Below are 20,548 nucleotides of genomic sequence, written 5' to 3' on the forward strand. Positions count from 1 at the left end.
TGGACAGTGGGGGTCGCTCCGAGTTGTTCGCTCGTTGCTGATTTTCGCTATACTGCGATTAGTCGCTTACTGCGCATGTGCAAGGTTCGCAGAGCGCATGCGCTTAGTTATTTTACACAAAAGTTAGGTATTTTACTCACGGCATAACAAAGCTTTTTCATCGCTGTGCTGATCGTAGAGTGATTGACAGGAAGTGGGTGTTCCTGGGCAAAAACTGGACGTTTTATGGGAGTGTGCGGAAAAACGCAGGCGTTCGAGTTGCAAAACGCAGGAGTGGCTGGAGAAACGGGGGAGTGGTTGGGCAAACGCTGGGTGTGTTTGTGACGTCAAACCAGGAACGAAAAGGACTGAGCTGGTCGCAATGGCTGAGTAAGTCTGGAGCTACTCAGAAACTGCGGGGTAATCATTCCGAGAAAATTAGCGAAGCTTTCGTTAGCAATTCTGCTATGCTAAGATACACTCCCAGTAGGCGGTGGCTTAGCGTGTGCAATGCTGCTAAAAGCAGCTAGCGAGCGAACAACTCGGAATCACCCCCAGTGTGCACATTCTAATCTACAGTACCTCTATACTGCTCTGTCTGCTTAATGTGTCAGCTCTTAATCTGATGGGTGCCTCAAGCCTTGCTCCAGGTTCCTGAATGCCCTTATTACATACTCGATATGGGAGAACTCATTAGCTCAATTCGCTGTCTGTATTATGTAAATGTGTGAGTGTCCAAAGGATTTAAAAGACAAATTGATATTCTCAACTAAATTTGTCAGAATGTCTATTTGTGTAATTACAGTTCCTGAAACTATAATCAGCTATTTAGTACTGTAAGTACTACACCTAGGGAAATCCCTAATCATCATCTAACATGCCTGGCTACAACTGCCAAATTCTACCTCTTCATCTGTTACATCACTGAGAAACTCCCAAATGAGCATCAATCCCAATTTAGCCAAATCTTCACTTTCACAAGTCTATTACGCCATTGTATTTCTTAAACCACTGATCTTTTAAAACCCTTACAAATAAGATATACGTCTATGCCTAAATGTACGTATATACTGAAGTTTAACACAAAAATAATAATAATAAAAAGGTGATATATTACTCTTACTGTGAGGTGCCATTTCTCGTCTTGCAGATATCAAAGTAGACCGATAGATATGTACACTGCTGCAGAGGTAACAACAGGTCTGATTCAGAGCCGCACGCTAATCCCGTCGCAACAGCAATTTCGTACCCCGCGGTTCTGTGGAAATATACTAATGTTGCAGCAGCAGGGATTTGTACAGAGTCACGCACTGGCAATGTCTCTAATCTGCTGATTGTGTACAAAAACGCACCATCGGACATCAGACAAATAGGACGCACCATTGCACCATCAGACGCACATCGGTTGCACCACTGATCTTCTGAGTAGCTTCTAATGCAAAGAGAGGTGGTGCTGCAGCAGCAGCTGGGGCAGAGAGAGGTACTGCAGCATCAATGTAGAGAGAGGTGCTGTAGCAGCTGGGGTAGAGAGGGTACTGCAACAACTGGGGCAAAGAGAGGTGTTGCAGCAGCCGAGGCAGAAACATGTGCTGCAGCAGCTGTGGCAGAGAGAGGTGCTGCAGCAGCTGATGCAGAAAGAGGTGCTGCAGCAGCTGGGACAGGGAGAGGTGCTACAGCAGCCGGGGCAGAAATAGGTGCTGCAGCAACCAGGGCTGGTTGTCAGTGTCTCCTACTGTTGCATCTCACCTGCCGTTCCCTACCTAGTTCCCGAGTCCGAGTCAGTGTGTGTCCCTCTGCTTCTCCTCCTCTCTGCAGCTGCCAGCCTATACAGCAGTCCGCGGTATAGCGGGTGGAGGGGGGGCGGGGAGGGGATAGGCGGCGCACCCTCTAACATTTCCAGCACTCAGAGTTCGCGCTTCACCGGAGCCACCCTCGCTACATCCCTGATTATAAGGTGGATATAAACACTTGCATTCCCAAATAGACTGAGCCTGGAGATGAAAAAACCACCAACTGAAAGTATAAACCGATGTTTGAGATAAGAAACAACCAAGATTCTAAAAGATCAAGTGCAATTTCTACAGCTTCAAGTTCATTTAAATATCTCATTACACAGCATGAAAATGAAAGTGGTAACAAGTGCATTCTGCATTTCACAAGTGTTGCTGTCTTTACGCACTACTGCACAAAAAAAGCAAAACTGCACAGCCTGATCTTATTTAATATCCCTTATAAAACAATATTGATCTAGGTAAAAATGGAACTTGCTGGTTACGTCAGTTGATCTTAGTGTACAATACACTACATTTCAAGTGTACACATACCCATCATATTATCCACTATGGCCTAATTTAAGTAAAGATATGTCTTCTTTTGCATATGAACAAAGATGTACCTGAAAACTACTTTAAATCTGTAGTTTAAGATCAGGAGCAAATAAAGAGCCTAATTCAGATTTGTATGCAATGCCGCTGTTTACGCAAGTGAGCTATTATCGTTAGACTGCACATGCACTGCGATCGCACTGCACACGCGTCAATGTACTTTTGCGATGCCACTCGCAGCGAGAATTTCAATGCAGAGTGATTGACAGGAAGGGACTGTTTGGGGAAGGTAACAAGGAGTGGCGGCAAAAAAGTAGACGTGTCACAAATGTTTTCAGGGCGTGTATGTGCATTCAGCTGCGATCATGTACATAGAGAAACATGGTGCCAGCATCCAGGGCCGAAACCAGGATTTTTGTCACCTGGGGCAAGGCAGTAATTAGGCGCCCGCCCCATAAACTACCTCTCCCACCCAAATAAAAAAGAAAAACCTTGTCAAACTAAAATAATTAGATTATCAAAATAAAAATTAAAATAAGATTTTACTCACCGGTAAATCTATTTCTCGTAGTCCGTAGTGGATGCTGGGAACTCCGTAAGGACCATGGGGAATAGCGGCTCCGCAGGAGACTGGGCACAACTAAAGAAAGCTTTAGGTCACCTGGTGTGCACTGGCTCCTCCCACTATGACCCTCCTCCAAGCCTCAGTTAGGACACTGTGCCCGGACGAGCTGACATAATAAGGAAGGATTTTGAATCCCGGGTAAGACTCATACCAGCCACACCAATCACACCGTATAACTCGTGATACTATACCCAGTTAACAGTATGAATATAACTGAGCCTCTCAACAGATGGCTCAACAATAACCCTTTAGTTAGGCAATAACTATATACAAGTATTGCAGACAATCCGCACTTGGGATGGGCGCCCAGCATCCACTACGGACTACGAGAAATAGATTTACCGGTGAGTAAAATCTTATTTTCTCTGACGTCCTAGTGGATGCTGGGAACTCCGTAAGGACCATGGGGATTATACCAAAGCTCCCAAACGGGCGGGAGAGTGCGGATGACTCTGCAGCACCGAATGAGAGAACTCCAGGTCCTCCTCAGCCAGGGTATCAATTTTGTAGAATTTAGCAAACCTGTTTGCCCCTGACCAAGTTGCAGCTCGGCAAAGTTGGAAAGCCGAGACCCCTCGGGCAGCTGCCCAAGATGAGCCCACCTTCCTTGTGGAATGGGCTTTTACAGATTTTGGCTGCGGTAGACCAGCCGCAGAATGCGCCAGCTGAATTGTGCTACAAATCCAGCGAGCAATAGTCTGCTTAGAAGCAGGAGCACCCAGTTTGTTGGGTGCATACAGGATAAACAGCGAGTCAGTTCTCCTGACTCTAGCCGTCCTGGAAACATAATTTTTCAAGGCCCTGACTACGTCCAGTAACTTGGAATCCTCCAAGTCCCTAGTAGCCGCAGGCACTACAATAGGTTGGTTCAAGTGAAAAGCTGATACCACCTTAGGGAGAAACTGGGGACGAGTCCTCAATTCTGCCCTATCCATATGGAAAATCAGATAAGGACTTTTATATGACAAAGCCGCCAATTCTGATACACGTCTGGCCGAAGCCAAGGCCAATAACATGACCACTTTCCGCGTGAGATATTTTAGATCCACGGTTTTTAGTGGCTCACACCAATGTGATTTTAAGAAACTCAACACCACGTTGAGAACCCAAGGTGCCACTGGAGGCACAACCGGGGGCTGAATATGCAGCACTCCTTTTACAATGTCTGAACTTCAGGTACTGAAGCTAGTTCTTTCTGGAAGAAAATCGACAGAGCCGAGATCTGTATCTTAATGGAGCCTAATTTTAGGCCCATAGACACTCCTGCTTGTAGGAAATGCAGAAATCGACCTAGTTGAAATTCCTCTGTTGGGGCCTTTTTTGGCCTCACACCAAGCAACATATTTCCGCCATATGCGGTGATAATGTTTTGCAGTTACATCTTTCCTGGCTTGAATCAGCGTAGGAATGACTTCCTCCGGAATGCCCTTTTCCTTTAGGATCCGGCGTTCAACCGCCATGCCGTCAAAACGTAGCCGCGGTAAGTCTTGGAACAGACAGGGCCCCTGCTGCCGCAGGTCCTGTCTGAGCGGCAGAGGCCATGGGTCCTCTGATATAATTTCTTGAAGTTCTGGGTACCAAGCTCTTCTTGGCCAATCCGGAACCACGAGTATCGTTCTTACTCCTCGCCTTCCTATTATTCTCAGTACCTTTTGTATGAGAGGCAGAGGGGGGAACACATAAACCGACTGGTACACCCACGGTGTTACCAGAGCGTCCACAGCTATCGCCTGAGGGTCCCTTGACCTGGCGCAATATCTTTTATAGCTTTTTGTTGAGGCGGGACGCCATCATGTCCACCTGTGGCCTTTCCCAATGGTGTACAATCCTTTGGAAGACTTCTGGATGAAATCCCCACTCTCCCGGGTGGAGGTCGTGTCTGCTGAGAAGATCTGCTTCCCAGTCGTCCACTCCGGGAATGAACACTGCTGACAGTGCTAACACATGATTTTCCGCCCATCGGAGAATCCTTGTGGCTTCTGCCATCGCCATCCTGCTTCTTGTGCCGCCCCGTTGGTTTACATGGGCGACTGCCGTGATGTTGTCTGATTGGATCAGTACCGGCTGGTTTTGAAGCAGAGGCCTTGCCTGACTCAGGGCATTGTAAATGGCCCTCAGTTCCAGAATATTTATGTGTAGGGAAGTCACCTGACTTGACCAAGGTCCCTGGAAGTTTCTTCCCTGTGTGACTGCCCCCCAGCCTCAAAGGCTGGCATCCATGGTCACTAGGACCTAGTCCTGTATGCCGAACCTGCGGCCCTCTTGAAGATGGGCACTCTGCAGCCACCACAGCAGAGATACCCTGGTCCTTGAAGACAGGGTTATCAGCCGATGCATCTGAAGATGTGATCCGGACCACTTGTCCAACAGGTCCCACTGAAAAGTTCTTGCATGGAACCTGCCGAATGGGATTGCTTCGTAGGAAGCTACCATTTTTCCCAGGACTCGCGTGCAATGATGCACCGATACCTGTTTTGGCTTCAGGAGGTCTCTGACTAGAGATGACAGCTCCTTGGCTTTCTCCTCCGGGAGAAACACTTATTTCTGTTCTGTGTCCAGAACCATCCCCAGGAACAGTAGACGTGTCGTAGGAACCAGCTGTGACTTTGGACTGTTTAGAATCCAACCGTGCTGTTGTAGCACTTTCCAAAATAGTGCTACCCCGACTAGCAACTGCTCCTTGGACCTTGCCCTTATAAGGAGATTGTCCAAGTACGGGATAATTAAAACTCCCTTTTTTCGAAGGAGTATCATCATTTCGGCCATTACCTTGGTAAACACCCTCGGTGCCATGTACAGTCCAAACGGCAGTGTCTGGACTTGGTAATGGTAATCCTGTACCACAAATCTGAGGTACTCCTGGCGAGGATGGTAAATGGGGACATGCAGGCAAGCATCCTTGATGTCCCGGGATCCCATGTAATCCCCCTCGTCCAGGCTTGCAATAACCGCCCTGAGCGATTCCATCTTGAACTTGAATTTTTTTATGTATGTGTTCAAGGATTTTAAATATAAAATGGGTCACACCGAACCATGCGGTTTCGGTACCCCAAACCGTGTGGAATAGTAACCCCGTCCTTGTTGAAGTAGGGGCACCTTGAGTATTACCTGCTGGGAATACAGCTTATTAATTGCCTCTAGCGCAGCCTCCCTGCCTGAGGGAGTTGTCAGCAAGGCATATTTGAGAAAACGGCGGGGGGGAGACATCTCGAATTCCAGCTTGTACCCCTGAAATACTACTTGAATGAAACAGGGATCCACCTGTGAGCGAGCCCACTGATCGCTGAAATTTTTGAGACGGCCCCCCACCGTACCTGACTACACCTGTGGAGCCCCCGCGTCATGCGGTGGACTCAGAGGAAGCGGGGGAAGAATTTTGATTCTGGGAACAGGCTGACTGGTGCAGCTTTTTCCCTCTTCCCATGTCTCTGTACAGAAAGGAAGCGCCTTTGACCCGCTTGCTTTTCTGAAGCCGAAAGGACTGTACCTGATAATACAGTGCTTTCTTAGTCTGTGAGGAAACCTGAGGTAAAAATATTTCTTCCCAGCTGTTGCTGTGGATACGAGGTCCCAGAGACCATCCCCAAATAATTCCTCACCCTTATAAGGCAGAATCTCTATGTGCCTTTTAAAGTCAGCAAAACCTGTCCAGTGACAGGTCTCTAATACCCTCCTGACAGAATGGACATTACATTCATTTTGGATGCCAGCCGGCAAAATATCCCTCTGTGCATCCCTCATATATAAGACGACGTCTTTAATATGTTCTCATGTTTGACAGGGTCACCGACCACGCTGCAGCAGCACGATCTGCAGGTCTCAGTCTAGTACCTGAGTGTGTAAATACAGACATCAGGATAGCCTCCTGCTTTTTATCAACAGGTACCTTCAAAGTGGCCGTTCCTAAAACGGCAGTGCCACCTTTTTTGACAACCGTGTGAGCGCCTTATCCACCCTAGGGGATATCTCCCAGCGTAACTTATCCTCTGGCGGGAAAGGGTACGCCATCAGTAACTTTTTAGAAATTACCAGTTTCTTATCGGGGGGAACACACGCTTTTCACACACTTCATTCATTTATCTGATGGGGGAACAAAACACTGCCTGCTTTTTCTCCCCAACATAAAAACCCATTTTTAGAGGGTTAATGTCAGAATTGTGTAACACATTTTTTTTATTGCCGGGATCAAGTCACGGATGTTCCTAGTGGATTGTGTATATGTCTCAACCTTGTCGACACTGGAGTCAGACTCCGTGTCGACATCTGTGTCTGCCATCTGAGTGAGCGGGCGTTTTTGAGCCCCTGATGGCCTTTGAGACGCCTGGGCAGGCGCGGACTGAGAAGCCGGCTGTCCCACAGCTGTTACGTCATCCACCCTTTTATGTAAGGAGTTGACACTGTCGGTTAATACCTTTCACCTAACCATCCACTCTGGTGTCGGCCCCACAGGGGGCGACATCACATTTATCGGCATCTGCTCCGTCACCATATAAGCTTCCTCATTAAACATGTCGACACAGCCGTACCGACACACCGCACACACACAGGGAATGCTCTGACTGAGGACAGGACCCCACAAAGCCCTTTGGGGAGACAGAGAGAGAGTATGCCAGCACACACCAGAGCGCTATATAATGTGGGGATTAACACTATAACTGAGTGAAATTTCCCCAATAGCTGCTTGTATATATAATATTGCGCCTAAATTTAGTGCCCCCCCTCTCTTTTTAACCCTTTGAGCCTGAAAACTACAGGGGAGAGCCAGGGGAGCTTTCTTCCAGCTGCACTGTGAAGAGAAAATGGCGCCAGTGTGTCTGAGGGAGATAGCTCCGCCCCTTTTTCGCAGACTTTTCTCCCGCTTTTTTCTGGATTCTGGCAGGGGTATTTACCACATATATAGCCTCTGGGGCTATATATTGTGGTATTTTTGCCAGCCAAGGTGTATTTATTGCTGCTCAGGGCGCCCCCCCCAAGCGCCCTGCACCCTCAGTGACCGGAGTGTGAAGTGTGTATGAGGAGCAATGGCGCACAGCTGCAGTGCTGTGCGCTACCTTGGTGAAGACTGATGTCTTCTGCCGCCGATTTTCCGGACCTTCTTGCTTCTGGCTCTGTAAGGGGGACGGCGGCGCGGCTCCGGGACCGAACACCAAGGCTGGGCCTGCGGTCGATCCCTCTGGAGCTAATGGTGTCCAGTACCCTAAGAAGCCCAAGCTGGCTGCAAGCAGGCAGGTTCGCTTCTTCTCCCCTTAGTCCCTCGCTGCAGTGAGCCTGTTGCCAGCAGGTCTCACTGAAAATAAAAAACCTAATTCTATACTTTCTTTCTAGAAGCTCAGGAGAGCCCCTAGTGTGCATCCAACCTCGGCCGGGCACAAAATCTAACTGAGGCTTGGAGGAGGGTCATAGTGGGAGGAGCCAGTGCACACCAGGTGACCTAAAGCTTTCTTTAGTTGTGCCCAGTCTCCTGCGGAGCCGCTATTCCCCATGGTCCTTACGGAGTTCCCAGCATCCACTAGGACGTCAGAGAAAAAGGGGATACTATTGGACAATATTCCGCTATGTGCCTCAAATGCCCTATGGGTCACATGCACCTCCAGCTGCCTGTTCAAATACATGCTCCTCTACATTCCCCTATCCACTGCTCTACTATACTATATCCCCTACAAGCTGAACTACATCACTACAATACATGCCCCTATGCACTGCACTACATACCCTATATGCTACACTACATCACTACACTACATCCCCTAATATGCTACACCACATCAGTGCAGTACATGCCCCTATATACTGCAATACATTACTACACTACATACCCTATATGGTACACTACATCACTACAATACATCCCCCTATAAGCTACACCAAATCCCCCCCATCTGGGAGGCAAAGCGGAGGTTGATACTGCTAACTGGGAGCACAGTGCCGATAATAAAGTCTGTCTTCAAACTCACCACAAAGCTGTTGTAGTGATACTTGGTGAGATTTGGAGATTGTCCAGGCTCTAAGTTTCCACTGTCAAGTGAATAGCTAGCAAAGTGAGCCTTTGATTTCTGTAACATCGGTGACTGCACCTGTTAACAAGCATAAGCCTGGGGCAGTGTGTTCTCGCAATGTGGTGTAGCCTGCAGCTAGTTATTGGTTGGTGCTGGGCAGGCAGCAGGGATCATAGCCTGCTGAAACACACAGCACCAAGAGCTCGCTTCTATAGCTTGTATGTTGCATTGCACGCTAGCCGCAGCACTGCATGGCTAAGAAGAGAGTTTAAGACAGTAGCCTGCATTGGAGAGATTCCAGGTACTGGAGCTCACCCTCACAGCGTCGGAGCCATCTCCGGGCAGACAGGTGGGTCAGAGACACTGCCCCAGGAGCCGTCTGCTGTCTCACTGGAGCAGCACAGCACTGTCGGTAAAAAAACAACATCCCATAAACCCTGCTCTTCTGTAGCTCCTCAGCACCCCCTCAAATCCTGCACCTGGGGCGCATGCCCCCTTAGCGCCCCCCCTAGTTACGGTCCTGCAGCATCGCTACCGCCGCGTCCAGTCTGCATGACAACAAACTCACTCGGGGAGTCGATGTTCCTCATTACTGCGCCAATGCTGCGTATGCGTACGCAGGGCTAAAGACTTTGCGATGACTCCAGTTGGCGTCTCTATTCTTCTCTGGGCGGCTAAAATATCGCAGCTGTGTAGGCATGTGTGTACAAATCTGAATTAGGCCCATAGGGTGTAATTCAGGCCTGATCGTAGCAGCAAATTTGTTAGCAGTTGGGCAAAACCATGTTGGTCATTCCGAGTTGTTAGCTCGCTAGCAGTTTTAGCAGCCGTGCAAACGCTATGCCGCCTCCCACTGGGAGTGTATTTAGCTTAGAAGAAGTGTGAATGAAAGGATCGCAGAGCGGCTACAAAATAATTTTGTGCAGTTTCAGAGTAGCTTTAGACCTACTCAGCGCTTGCGATCACTTCAGACTATCCAGTTCCTGTTTTGACGTCACGAACACGCCCTGCTTTCACCCAGCCACGCCTGCATTTTTCCTGGCACGCCTGCGTTTTTTTTAACACTCCCTGAAAACGGTCAGTTGACACCCAGAAATGCCCTCTTCCTGTCAATCACTCTGCAGCCAGCAATGCGACTGAAAAGCTTCGCTAGACCTTGTGTGAAACTACATAATTTGTTGCAATAGTACGACGCGCGTGCGCATTGCGCCGCATATGCATGCGCAGAAGTGCCATTTTTTTGCCTGATCGCTGCGCAGCGAACGACAGCAGCTAGCGATCAACTCGGAATGACCCCCCATGTGCACTGCAGGGGGGCAGATATAACATGTGCAGAGAGGGTTAGATTTGGGTGAGTTATTTTGTTTCTGTGCAGAGTAAATACTGGCTGCTGTATTTTTACACTGCAAGTTACATTTCAGTTTGAACACACCCCATCCAAATCTAATTCTCTCTGCACATGTTATATCTACCCCCCTTGCAGTGCACATGGTTTTGCCCAACTGCTAACAAATTTGCTGCTACGATCAGGACTGAATTACCCCCTATAGAGCATTTTTAAACGTGCATCTAGCTTATCAATGTGCACAGATTTGCCACCTAAAGGGGCACCACACTACTTCCCAAAACACAAGGGATCGTGAAGTGTAACACAGGATACTGACACAAATTATGCTTATGCAGCAAATGTTTTCCAACTGCATCTACCATCATCATTAGAAGATAATTCCACCCATAACTCAAACTTCAGGTTTCAGCAGAATTTCCTAATAAAACCTGATCCCAAGAGGTTACACTGATATCCAGTGTTAATATATTCCACTTAAACTAAAAATGTCAATGTTGAATCCATTTCTTTTAGAAAATAAAAATAATCTGTAAATATATCATTTACATTTGTACGTTTTTCACAGAAAAAAAGAGAAAATGTAGGCACACACTCTGAACACTCTAAACATAAAGTAAAATTGAGGTTCTTAGCATAATTTTTGGCCACCTTTGGGTGGTTGGGTTGTGCTAGCCCAGGGGTTCCCGTGCTCTGGACCTGAACTTTAGGAATGTTAGGGACCCACTTGATGAGTTCACCTGGCCGTGGTAGATGGGCACATATTTTTAGGACAAACATTATGCTAAGAACCTCAATCTGACTCTATATGAAATAGCAGAGTTGATTATGATTGTTCCTATTGCTAGTGTTCGTAGTGTTTAGAGGGAACACCTGCATTTACTCATGTTGGGGGGGGGGGGGGGTGGCAGTTCAGCTACTGCCCCCACCCCACCCCATATATTTTATAGTTTTTGTCAGAACACTCCTGGGTTTATACATAAAACATAGCTATAACAGATCACGATCGGCAGGATATCACATATGGATGCATTGCACACAGTACTACACTTATTTCTTAATATCTTAACTACAGTAATGATTTGGAAATGAACATACTCATTTGAAAATTTCATAGTGAATGGTTTTGTATTTAAACTGTAGCTTTCCAATAAACTAGTGGATTTTATTGTTGTGCACCAATTTAAATTCAATGTAATCTTAATAAAGTTCTTTGCCTATCATGTCGTATGATTGGAATGTTAATAAGCTGGGGGGGGGGGTTTGTTGCATTTAACACACATTACAATTTCATCATTCTGTATGCATAGCATGCATTATATAGCTTCAGCTACAATACAAATCATGGCCTGCTTAGTAATTTATGGTGCATGAAACCTGTGAGGAATATTGCCAAACGATAGGCACACAGGTTTGCTACAAACATCTGATAAGTGTGCTTGTATTTATAATTAGGAAGGTTCTATACTCACGTGGTCTCATCATTTTGGAATTCCACTTTTCCAGCCATTTCCAGGTAGTCCTCTCCTGCTTTTGCAGTTCCCTCACTGGTCCTGTAAGGTATGACAACTTTTCCCCTTGCTCCTGATCCCCTCACCACTTTTGCCCTCATGGTGCCAACACTCTCACTCACCCGCATACTTCCTGACTCAAAGCTAAAGATACCAGCATGATCATCATCAAATATAGTCACTGTGGCTCTCCTCCCAGTACCCAGCTTTACTCTACTCGATCCTTCCCTTGCACCTCTTGCCCTGCGTGGATTGCTCAGTTGCACATAGAAATGTTCATCTTCCTCAAATACATCGTCATCAATGATACCCAGGCGTAGCTCCTTCTTAGTTTCTCCAGGCTGGAACACAAGTGTGCCCTCTGCCAACTCATAGTCTGACCCTGCATTGGCTGTTCCATCTTCAGTCCTGTAATCTACCTGAACTGCCCCTTCACCATCTGCTCTCTTGCACAAAACCCACACACTAACTGTTCCGCAATTTTCAAAACATTGGTAATGCGTGTGTTCAAATTCCATCTCTGTGCAACGTTCCTCTTCCTCCCCTCTCCCACCCCCTTCACCATCTCTGGATCCACCATCTGTCAAAGCCCTCCTTGCTTGATCTGCTGCATGCTTCTTTAGTACATTGCCTGCACCAATCATCATCCTTGTGGCCTGAATCCTATAAAATGCTCTGCTTTTTTGCTGCTGCACAAGTGCCTGGTAATTTGCCAACTCCATCAATTGTTCCATGTCTTTTCCAGGATATCGTTGACGCATGTCTTTAAATACTCTAGCCATATCCCTCCGTTCCTCTTCTTCTTCTTCTTCTTCAAAATCTGCGCTTCTTTCACCACCAGCCATTCTCATTTCCCCTACATCCTCTTGACCACCTGTATCTTCTGCACCTACAAGAACTCCTCGGCTTTTGCCAGCCCTATACTTTGCTCGACCTTCCCTTCGTCCTGAAAAACGGTAAAACAACAAACGTCTATCTGCCAGCCAGGCTTGCAGAACACACACTGGGAAGAAGAAGAATGTCAGGAGAGCTTCCCACACCTCAACCTCTCCAGGAGAAGACCAAGACAAAATCAGGAAAAGCCAAACATAGGCAAAGACACTCCAAAATGCAGTGACTGCAAAGACACGTGGATGACGGATTCGACGACTCTCACCATCAGGGACTACTGTCACGCAAAGGCCAATTATCACAAACATGTTAAAGGCAGCTGAGCCTACGATGGTGCTGGGGCCCATGTCACCTGCTTCAAAGCCTCTTCCAACTACCTCAATTATGGAAAGCAAAATTTCTGGAGCTGAGGAGCCTAACGCCATTAACGTTAGGTTTGAAACTGTTTCATTCCAAAGACGTACACTTGTCACAGTCACCTCCCCATTTGGTCGTCGGAATGTGATTCTGCGTTCTTGGGAAGTGATGACCTCAATGGATGCCATAAAGCGATCAGCTATGATGGACATTCCCAAGAACATGTAGACAAGTGCCACAAAGTAAACAATGGCACGTGCTGCCCGATCACCTGTAGAGGGGGGATGTGGTAGCCATGCAGGTAGGAGAACACCATCTGCACACTCTCCATTTTGTTCAGGGCTTGGTCCACAGGTGGAAGAGTTTGGAGAAGATGTAGAAGCAATAAGGGTTGAAGGGAGGAGCAACAGGGAAAGAAGGAAAAAGGACATGGTGGAAAGAGAAGGAAAGAGAGGGATAGGTAACTGTTGGATCACCTGAAAATGAAAAACAAATTTTGGTAATTGTGTGTGACAGTGACGGACAAAGGTAACTTATATTTTATATATGATGAAAATTAAATGAGTGTTTTTTTACATTTATAGTCCATATAGTTAAAGGCTACATATTAATCTAAGTGTGGCTTGTGAGTGCCAAATGTAGTGATCTGCTGGTTGCAAAAAGTACAAAGTTCTTTGGCAATTTATCTGCAAGATTCAAAGATACTTTTTTTTTTAAGCCAAACTGGTTTTGCCTAAAATTGCTGGTGACATTGTCATAATATCAGCTCTTTACGCATCCTGGAGGATATTACATTTGACCCTAGATATATATAGCAAGAGAACAGAAGGGTTTTAAAGGCTAAGAAATGTCTACAGTCTCAAGTTTGTCAGCCCTAAATTATTAGCAAAATATCTAGAAATAATTCTATTTATCTCCTGGTCTGTGTTTCCTTTCATCATTGCTCCTCCTTCACAAACACTAATGAGGTCTGCATCATTGTTTCAAGGTAATCTCTGAGGCATGTATATTACAGTTGTTTGTGAGTACAGTTTACGTGGTACTGCATACAAATTAACAGGTCTTGACCTATTTCCTTGGTAGATTTTTGTGTTCTGTTGTGTTTGAAATGTAAACATACAAAATCTTCATATGGACAAGCTCTTAGTGTATAGTAATGACAGACGCATTGCTCTCTTTGTGTGTGGGCATCATTGCTTACTGCAATGAGAATGGAAACCATATTTACTGGGATTGGCTGGGAGGCTTGGTAGAATGTGGGCATACCTGGCAGAAGAGGGCAATCAAGGACTACGGTAGATCTAAACATCACCTGATCACTTTACATGTAATCCTGTTGCCCTCTATAGATTAGGTACTACTACTCATTGCCAATGTTTAAATATATTGTGATTCTACATGTAGTGTTCATCCACTTTAACAAATTTACATGTCCATTCTGCTGTATGCCACCCCTTTACCAAATCAGGTTTGGCACATGCTTCAAGCTGGCAGCTAATACCTGTAGTTACACATGTTATTTTATGTATTACCCCTAACAAGCTGAATGATAAACATTGTACCTCCTATAATATCTATGGGGTACGCACTGAATAATAATGTGAGTTTATGTACGTGTGTAATCCTGACAGGCCCGGAGCAATGATATCCAGGTTATAAATGACAGACAGAGAAAATCCCTCTTTTAGACCACCAATGACAGACTGAGGGTCTCTCCTGGGTGTATCTCTGACATCGCAATCCTGACAATGACATAGGGAGTAATTCAGACCTGATCGTAGCAGCAGATTTGTTAGCATTTGGGCAAAACCATGGGGGTCATTCCGAGTTGTTCGCTCGTTGCTGATTTTCGCTATGCTGCGATTTGTTGCTAATTGCGCATGCGCAAGGCACGCAGGGCGCATGCGCTTAGTTATTTAACTAAAAATTTAGCAGATTTGCTGTGGATTCTGCGGCGCTTTTCAGTCGCTCTGCTGATCGGTGAATGATTGACAGGAAAGGGGCGTTTCTGGGTGGTAACTGAGCGTTTTCCGGGAGTGAGCTAAAAAAACGCAGGCGTGGCAGGGAAAAACGCGGGAGTGTCTGGAGAAACGGGGGAGTGGCTGGCTGAACGCAGGGCGTGTTTGTGACATCAAACCAGGAACTAAACGGACTGAGCTGATCGCAATCTGTGAGTAGGTCTGGAGCTACTCCGAAACTGCAAAGAATTATTTATTATCAGTTCTGCTGATCTTTCGTTCGCTATTCTGCTAAGCTAAGATACACTCCCAGAGGGCGGCGGCCTATCGTGTGCAATGCTGCTAAAAGCAGCTAGCGATCGAACAACTCGGAATGAGGGCCTATGTGCACTGTGGGGGGGGGGGGGCAGATATAACATTTGCAGAGAGAGTTAGATTTGGGTGGGTTATATTGTTTCTGTGCAGGGTAATTACTGGCTGCTTTATTTTTACACTGCAATTTAGATTTCAGTTTGAACACCCCCCCACCCAAATATACCTTTCTCTGCACATGTTATATCCGCCCCCCCCTGCAGTGCACATGGTTTTGCCCAAATGCTAACAAATTTGCTACTACGATCAGATCTGAATTACCCCCATAGTGACGGCAATTCCCAACAGAGGTCTTAATTTAAAGATAGGAGTGCATACAGGTAGAAAGTGCACAGTTGCACATCTCAAGGAGTCGACAGTGCTAAAATGTAAGATGTGTATGTATGGGGAGTGGGGCTTCCTGGCTCAACTTAAGTCGCAGTGAACAAATAAAGCTGTTCAGTATTTGTGTACAAACATGGAATAGCAAGATTTGCTTTCCCTACATGCTAGGTTTGCACCATGTGAAGGTGCTGCTATCCTTAAATGAGGCCCAGTATTTTAATTTATGAATTATGGACGTTTAAGATAAATTGTGCAACAATTTTTGCTATGGGTGAAGCATTATTGTAACACTCTAAAATGATTAATGCAAAAGCATGTATTATTAGATTTGGTGTCAAACTGTATCCTATTCTTGACTGACATGTCATGGGCTCCTTGTGCATTTTGTATATTGAGAACTCATTTACTTTTGACGCTATCATAATGGTGCAGAATGTCTACAAAAGAGAGCTGTAACCAGGAGATCATGGGACCTGGGGCACAACCTTACATGGATCCCACCCATCTCCTGATATGTAAATGATTTCCAATTGCAGTCAATATATTTTTAACAGCCCCTAAAATAAATCCAGTTGCTTTTCTCAATAACATATATTTATATAGATTTATATATTCAAGCTGATGTCCCCAGAGGTCATTAAAATAAACATTTCAGTGTTCTCTAGTGGGAGACCCTTTCTCATATCTCCTCCTTAATACATTACATCTAAGTCAGCTATAGGACCATACTGCGTTAACCCCTAGTTTACCTTCCCTAATCTAGTATTGCCTCTTATATTGAGAAAAGCCTTTCTGTATGTACTTTGCGATCAGACATATTCTGCCTGCATTGATTTCCCATAAGGTCTCTTCCCACAGGGCCTGGCAATAGATTCTGCATGCACAGAAACCTAGATGCTCATGGACCCTGAGCTGAAATGTTTCTCGCATTGTGGTCCCAAAGAGAATTCAGACCTTGTCATTTTTACTTGGCCGCTGTGACCCTTGCTGTCTTCACACCCACTGAAACTGAAATTCAAATAGGTCATCTGTGAAATCCCTGATACAGCCTGTGACAGTTCTGTTCCACTAGCAGTGTAGCACCAATGTATTTAAGGTTTTCTATGGCTGCACCAGAAATTTGGGATGCCACTTTGCCATTTAAAATAACTGAGTCCATAAAAACTGCACTATGCTATTTTTTTCCCTGGGTAGCAATGGCAAATAAATTACAGGCATATTCCATATGGGTTTATTATTCCAGGTGCCTTGAGAGCTTACATTCTGGAGGAAATAAACAATTCTTATGAAAGACCTACAGTACATTAATAAAACAAACACAGGAATGTAAAGAGAAACCCCTACACAGCACTACACTACCCTGACCACTTGTTTTATCCCTGACAAACTAAAGGCGCCCACTTCAAATCCCAAAACACTGAGCAGGCTACTTCCACACTAGTGACCTCCATTATATCACCTACACCATATGAGAGGCCCCATTCTACGCCTAGCAAACTGTGGCACAAAGAGGGACCCCAACCTATAGTACCCATCCTATGTCCAACACACCTAGGGATCCCCATTTCAATTCCTTGCACACAGAGAACCCCAATGTCTGTCTCTGATACAAGGTGCTCACCCATCCAAGCAATTCTTAGGGGACCATATATTTTGTTGGAACACTGAAGGCGCTGATATCTGTCAAATCACTGACACGCTAAGGGAGCTGCTGTTGTAGCCCTGACATACTAAGGAAGCCTTCAAATTATCCCTGGCACAGTGAGAGAGCCCATGTCATATATTTAACTCACGGAAGGTGCCCCAATCCAAATTCTGACACATTAGTGTCCTGGACACATTGAGGGTACATACTGAATAAAGAATACCTACAGTATTCTGTGCACACCCTCAGAGAGCCCTGTGAAAAGCTTGACACACAGAAGGAGCCCCTTGCCTATTTACTAAGAGTGAATCAATAACATATTGGAGGAGCCCTGTTCAGTCCTTGACATTGACAATCTGAGGTATCTACTGTCCAGTCTTTGACACTGACATATGTTATAAAGGGAAAACTTGTCAATAATTAAAACTACTGCACTAAGGGAAGTACTGTCTAATACTGGACAGTGGATACTGGCGACCATGTTCTACCCTTGAACTCACACACAGTGCAATGGACAACACTACAATATAAGTGAGACAATATCCCACATGACACTAAGGAAGAGGTCCTCCTTCCACCCCTGACACAAGAAAGTCCCTGACACTGAACAAATGAGGGATTCCCACTTCTACCTCAAACACTGACAAACCAAGCAAACATTTGTCCCAAGCATGACACCGACATACTGAGGGATTCCCAATTCTTCCCAGCCACTGACATACTGTAGAAGACAAACACTTTTCCCAAGCATGACACAGACATGCTGTCTCTCATATGGACATAATGATGGAGTCTCTCTTCTAACTCTGGACCAGGAAACTTGGGAAGATCAAGACAGACAGGGATATTTCAGCAGGGTCCTCAATCTACTATTGTCATAACAAGTAAACTCCTATCCTGTATTTGTGGAGCCCTCATCCCACGCCTGATAGGGGTGTACTGGGAAAACGCATGTTTTAAGCTGACATTTCTGATACTGACAAACCGAAGGAACCCCTTCACCACAAGTGACACTGTCACACTGAGTGATCCCTGTCCCATGTCAGATTCTGGAAAGCAGAAAGAGAACCCATTTTCTATGTCTGACACAGACATACTGAGGAAACACCTGCCCAATGTCTGACACTGACATGTTGAATTAGCCCCTACATGTGTTTGACACTGACTTACTGAAGGATCCCCTTTTCCACGCCTGATAATGACATTCTACACAAACGCCTGCCCCAATACTGACACTAATGAACTGAGGAATCCCTTGTACTATTGCCTATCTGCAGGCAGTCTGTGTACCGCTGACTGCCTAAGAAAGCTTCTCCTGTGACATACTTTGGGAGCTACTTGTGTGACAGGATGATTGACACCCGTCACTGTACCTGAAGTACTGGCAGACTTCTCTCCCTGTGCTATTGTAAAACCGATGTATCTCATTCTTTCTAAGTGACATTTTTATCCCTCCTCCATTGTATTCATTTATTTTATAAGTGCGTTTGCCTCTAATTCAGATCGCTTTACCCTTAGGCATTTAGCACTGGAATTCACATAGGCCTTTTTCTTTCTGATCACATTCTTCGTCTGAATAATAAGCTTATAATCTCCTCAGTCTGCCTTGTCCCATGTCTCCCAGATTCTCTTTCTGACACACTCTCTGCTATAAGTTGGTAAATTCCTTTCCCTCGTGACTGCATCTTCCTCACATTCTCCTTAGTTAATTATATTTCTATGTGTGATTGTGTCTCTCATGATCTCCGCTAGTGCTTAACGTCCCTCTCGTACCCTGACCCACTATCCTAACCCAGCTTTTCTAATTGTACACTTCTGTCTATCTCCCTTGCTCAACCTTTGTCTATTACAGTCAATTACCCCTTCTCACCTCCTTTCTCTCCATCTCCTTCTCCGAATCCACACCTGCCTCTCTCCGATACACGCTTCCTGATAATTCCCATAATACTGGGGGTTTATTGATTCACTTTCCCCTCTCCTCTGCTTATACTGCAGACCTCCTCCCCACCCTTCCAATCTTCCCTCTCCCCCAAAATTTGCAAAGAGTCATCACCTTGTGCATCCACCGTTGTGCATCCCCCTCTCAGCGGCACGACAAGCTGGCATGTGTGAAAGCACGCATGTGTGAGGAGAACATAAGTCTTCTAGCATGTGAATAGGCATGAGTGTATGCGTCTCTGTCAGTGCCACACAAAAAAATCTCTGTGTCCCTGTATACTGCAGCTATGAGCATATACACACTGCACTGTAAGGAGGGAGAGGAGGGGAAGCAAGAGTGTGAGATAGAGGAGCGTAGGGATGGAATGAAAGGATGGAAGAGACAGAGAATGTATGTGTGTGAAAAGGAGGGGGGAGTGAGAATAGGGACTATATATACGTGAAAGAGATGAGAGCGTGGGAAAAAGAGTAACAGTGTACGGATTGTATATTATGATATACAGTATATTATAGTTCTAGCTGCATAGCCAATATATGGCAATATGCAGACACACATATACACATATGCTCACACTATGTATAAGATGCTAAAGCAATACATGCTGAATATAAGCGATATGAGTGTCTATGCAGTGTACTGTATGTACATAGAGAATGTATATCAGTGGAGAGACGTATGCTGATCCAAGCACAAACATATGATGATAAACCTATGCAGAATGATACGCTCTCTCTTTTATACATGCAGTAAATGTCCATATGCACAAGTAAATTTCAAATCCAGCTTACAAATGAGACCATTTTCCCCTGACAGTGACTGTAACAAGCGTGACAGGATTTATAACAGGCATTAATCCCCTGCCTGCCAGGGTATCATTTAACCTTTCACCTGCCAAAGAATGGCTTTACCCTGCATTGCAGCATGATTCATTGACACTTCCTACCCAGCATTGTGTAATCGAGTGACCCCCATGTCTACCATAGCATCCTTTATCCCCTCTTGTACTCCAGCATCCCGGCATCATGTAAGTCTTCCACGGCATCAATTAACCCGTCTTCTATATAACACAGCAAAATATAACCCCTCTTCTTTGACAACACATTTCTAACTCACCCCTCCCAAAGTATCACTTAGCGCCTACGAACACATTGTGTAATTCTTATTATCGTAAAGCTTCAGTTTATGGCGTAGCAAAACTTCCTCAGCTGTATCACACATTTCACAGCTTTACGTAACCCTTCAAGTACCAAAGCCTTATTTAGTTTATTTTTCCTGCCACTTT

The 20,548-nt window shown here is 45.5% G+C and overlaps 1 protein-coding gene across 2 annotated transcripts in view; it reads right to left on the bottom strand.

Moving 5' to 3' along the window:
• The window catches only part of LOC134969185 (sodium/calcium exchanger 1-like), a 287,158-nt gene extending 267,527 nt beyond the window's left edge, over positions 1-19,631 (bottom strand). For both annotated transcript variants that reach the window (XM_063944963.1, XM_063944962.1), the window contains exons 1-2: positions 19,381-19,631; positions 11,742-13,504 (exon numbers count right to left, since the gene is read on the bottom strand). In XM_063944963.1, the coding sequence (XP_063801033.1) occupies positions 11,742-13,504; positions 19,381-19,389 (1,772 nt within the window). In that variant the 5' untranslated portion in view covers positions 19,390-19,631. The remainder of the gene's footprint in view (positions 1-11,741; positions 13,505-19,380) is intronic.
• Positions 19,632-20,548: the final 917 nt, after the last annotated feature.

The sequence above is a fragment of the Pseudophryne corroboree genome, chromosome 11 (assembly GCF_028390025.1).
Source record: "Pseudophryne corroboree isolate aPseCor3 chromosome 11, aPseCor3.hap2, whole genome shotgun sequence".
Lineage (NCBI taxonomy): Eukaryota > Metazoa > Chordata > Amphibia > Anura > Myobatrachidae > Pseudophryne > Pseudophryne corroboree.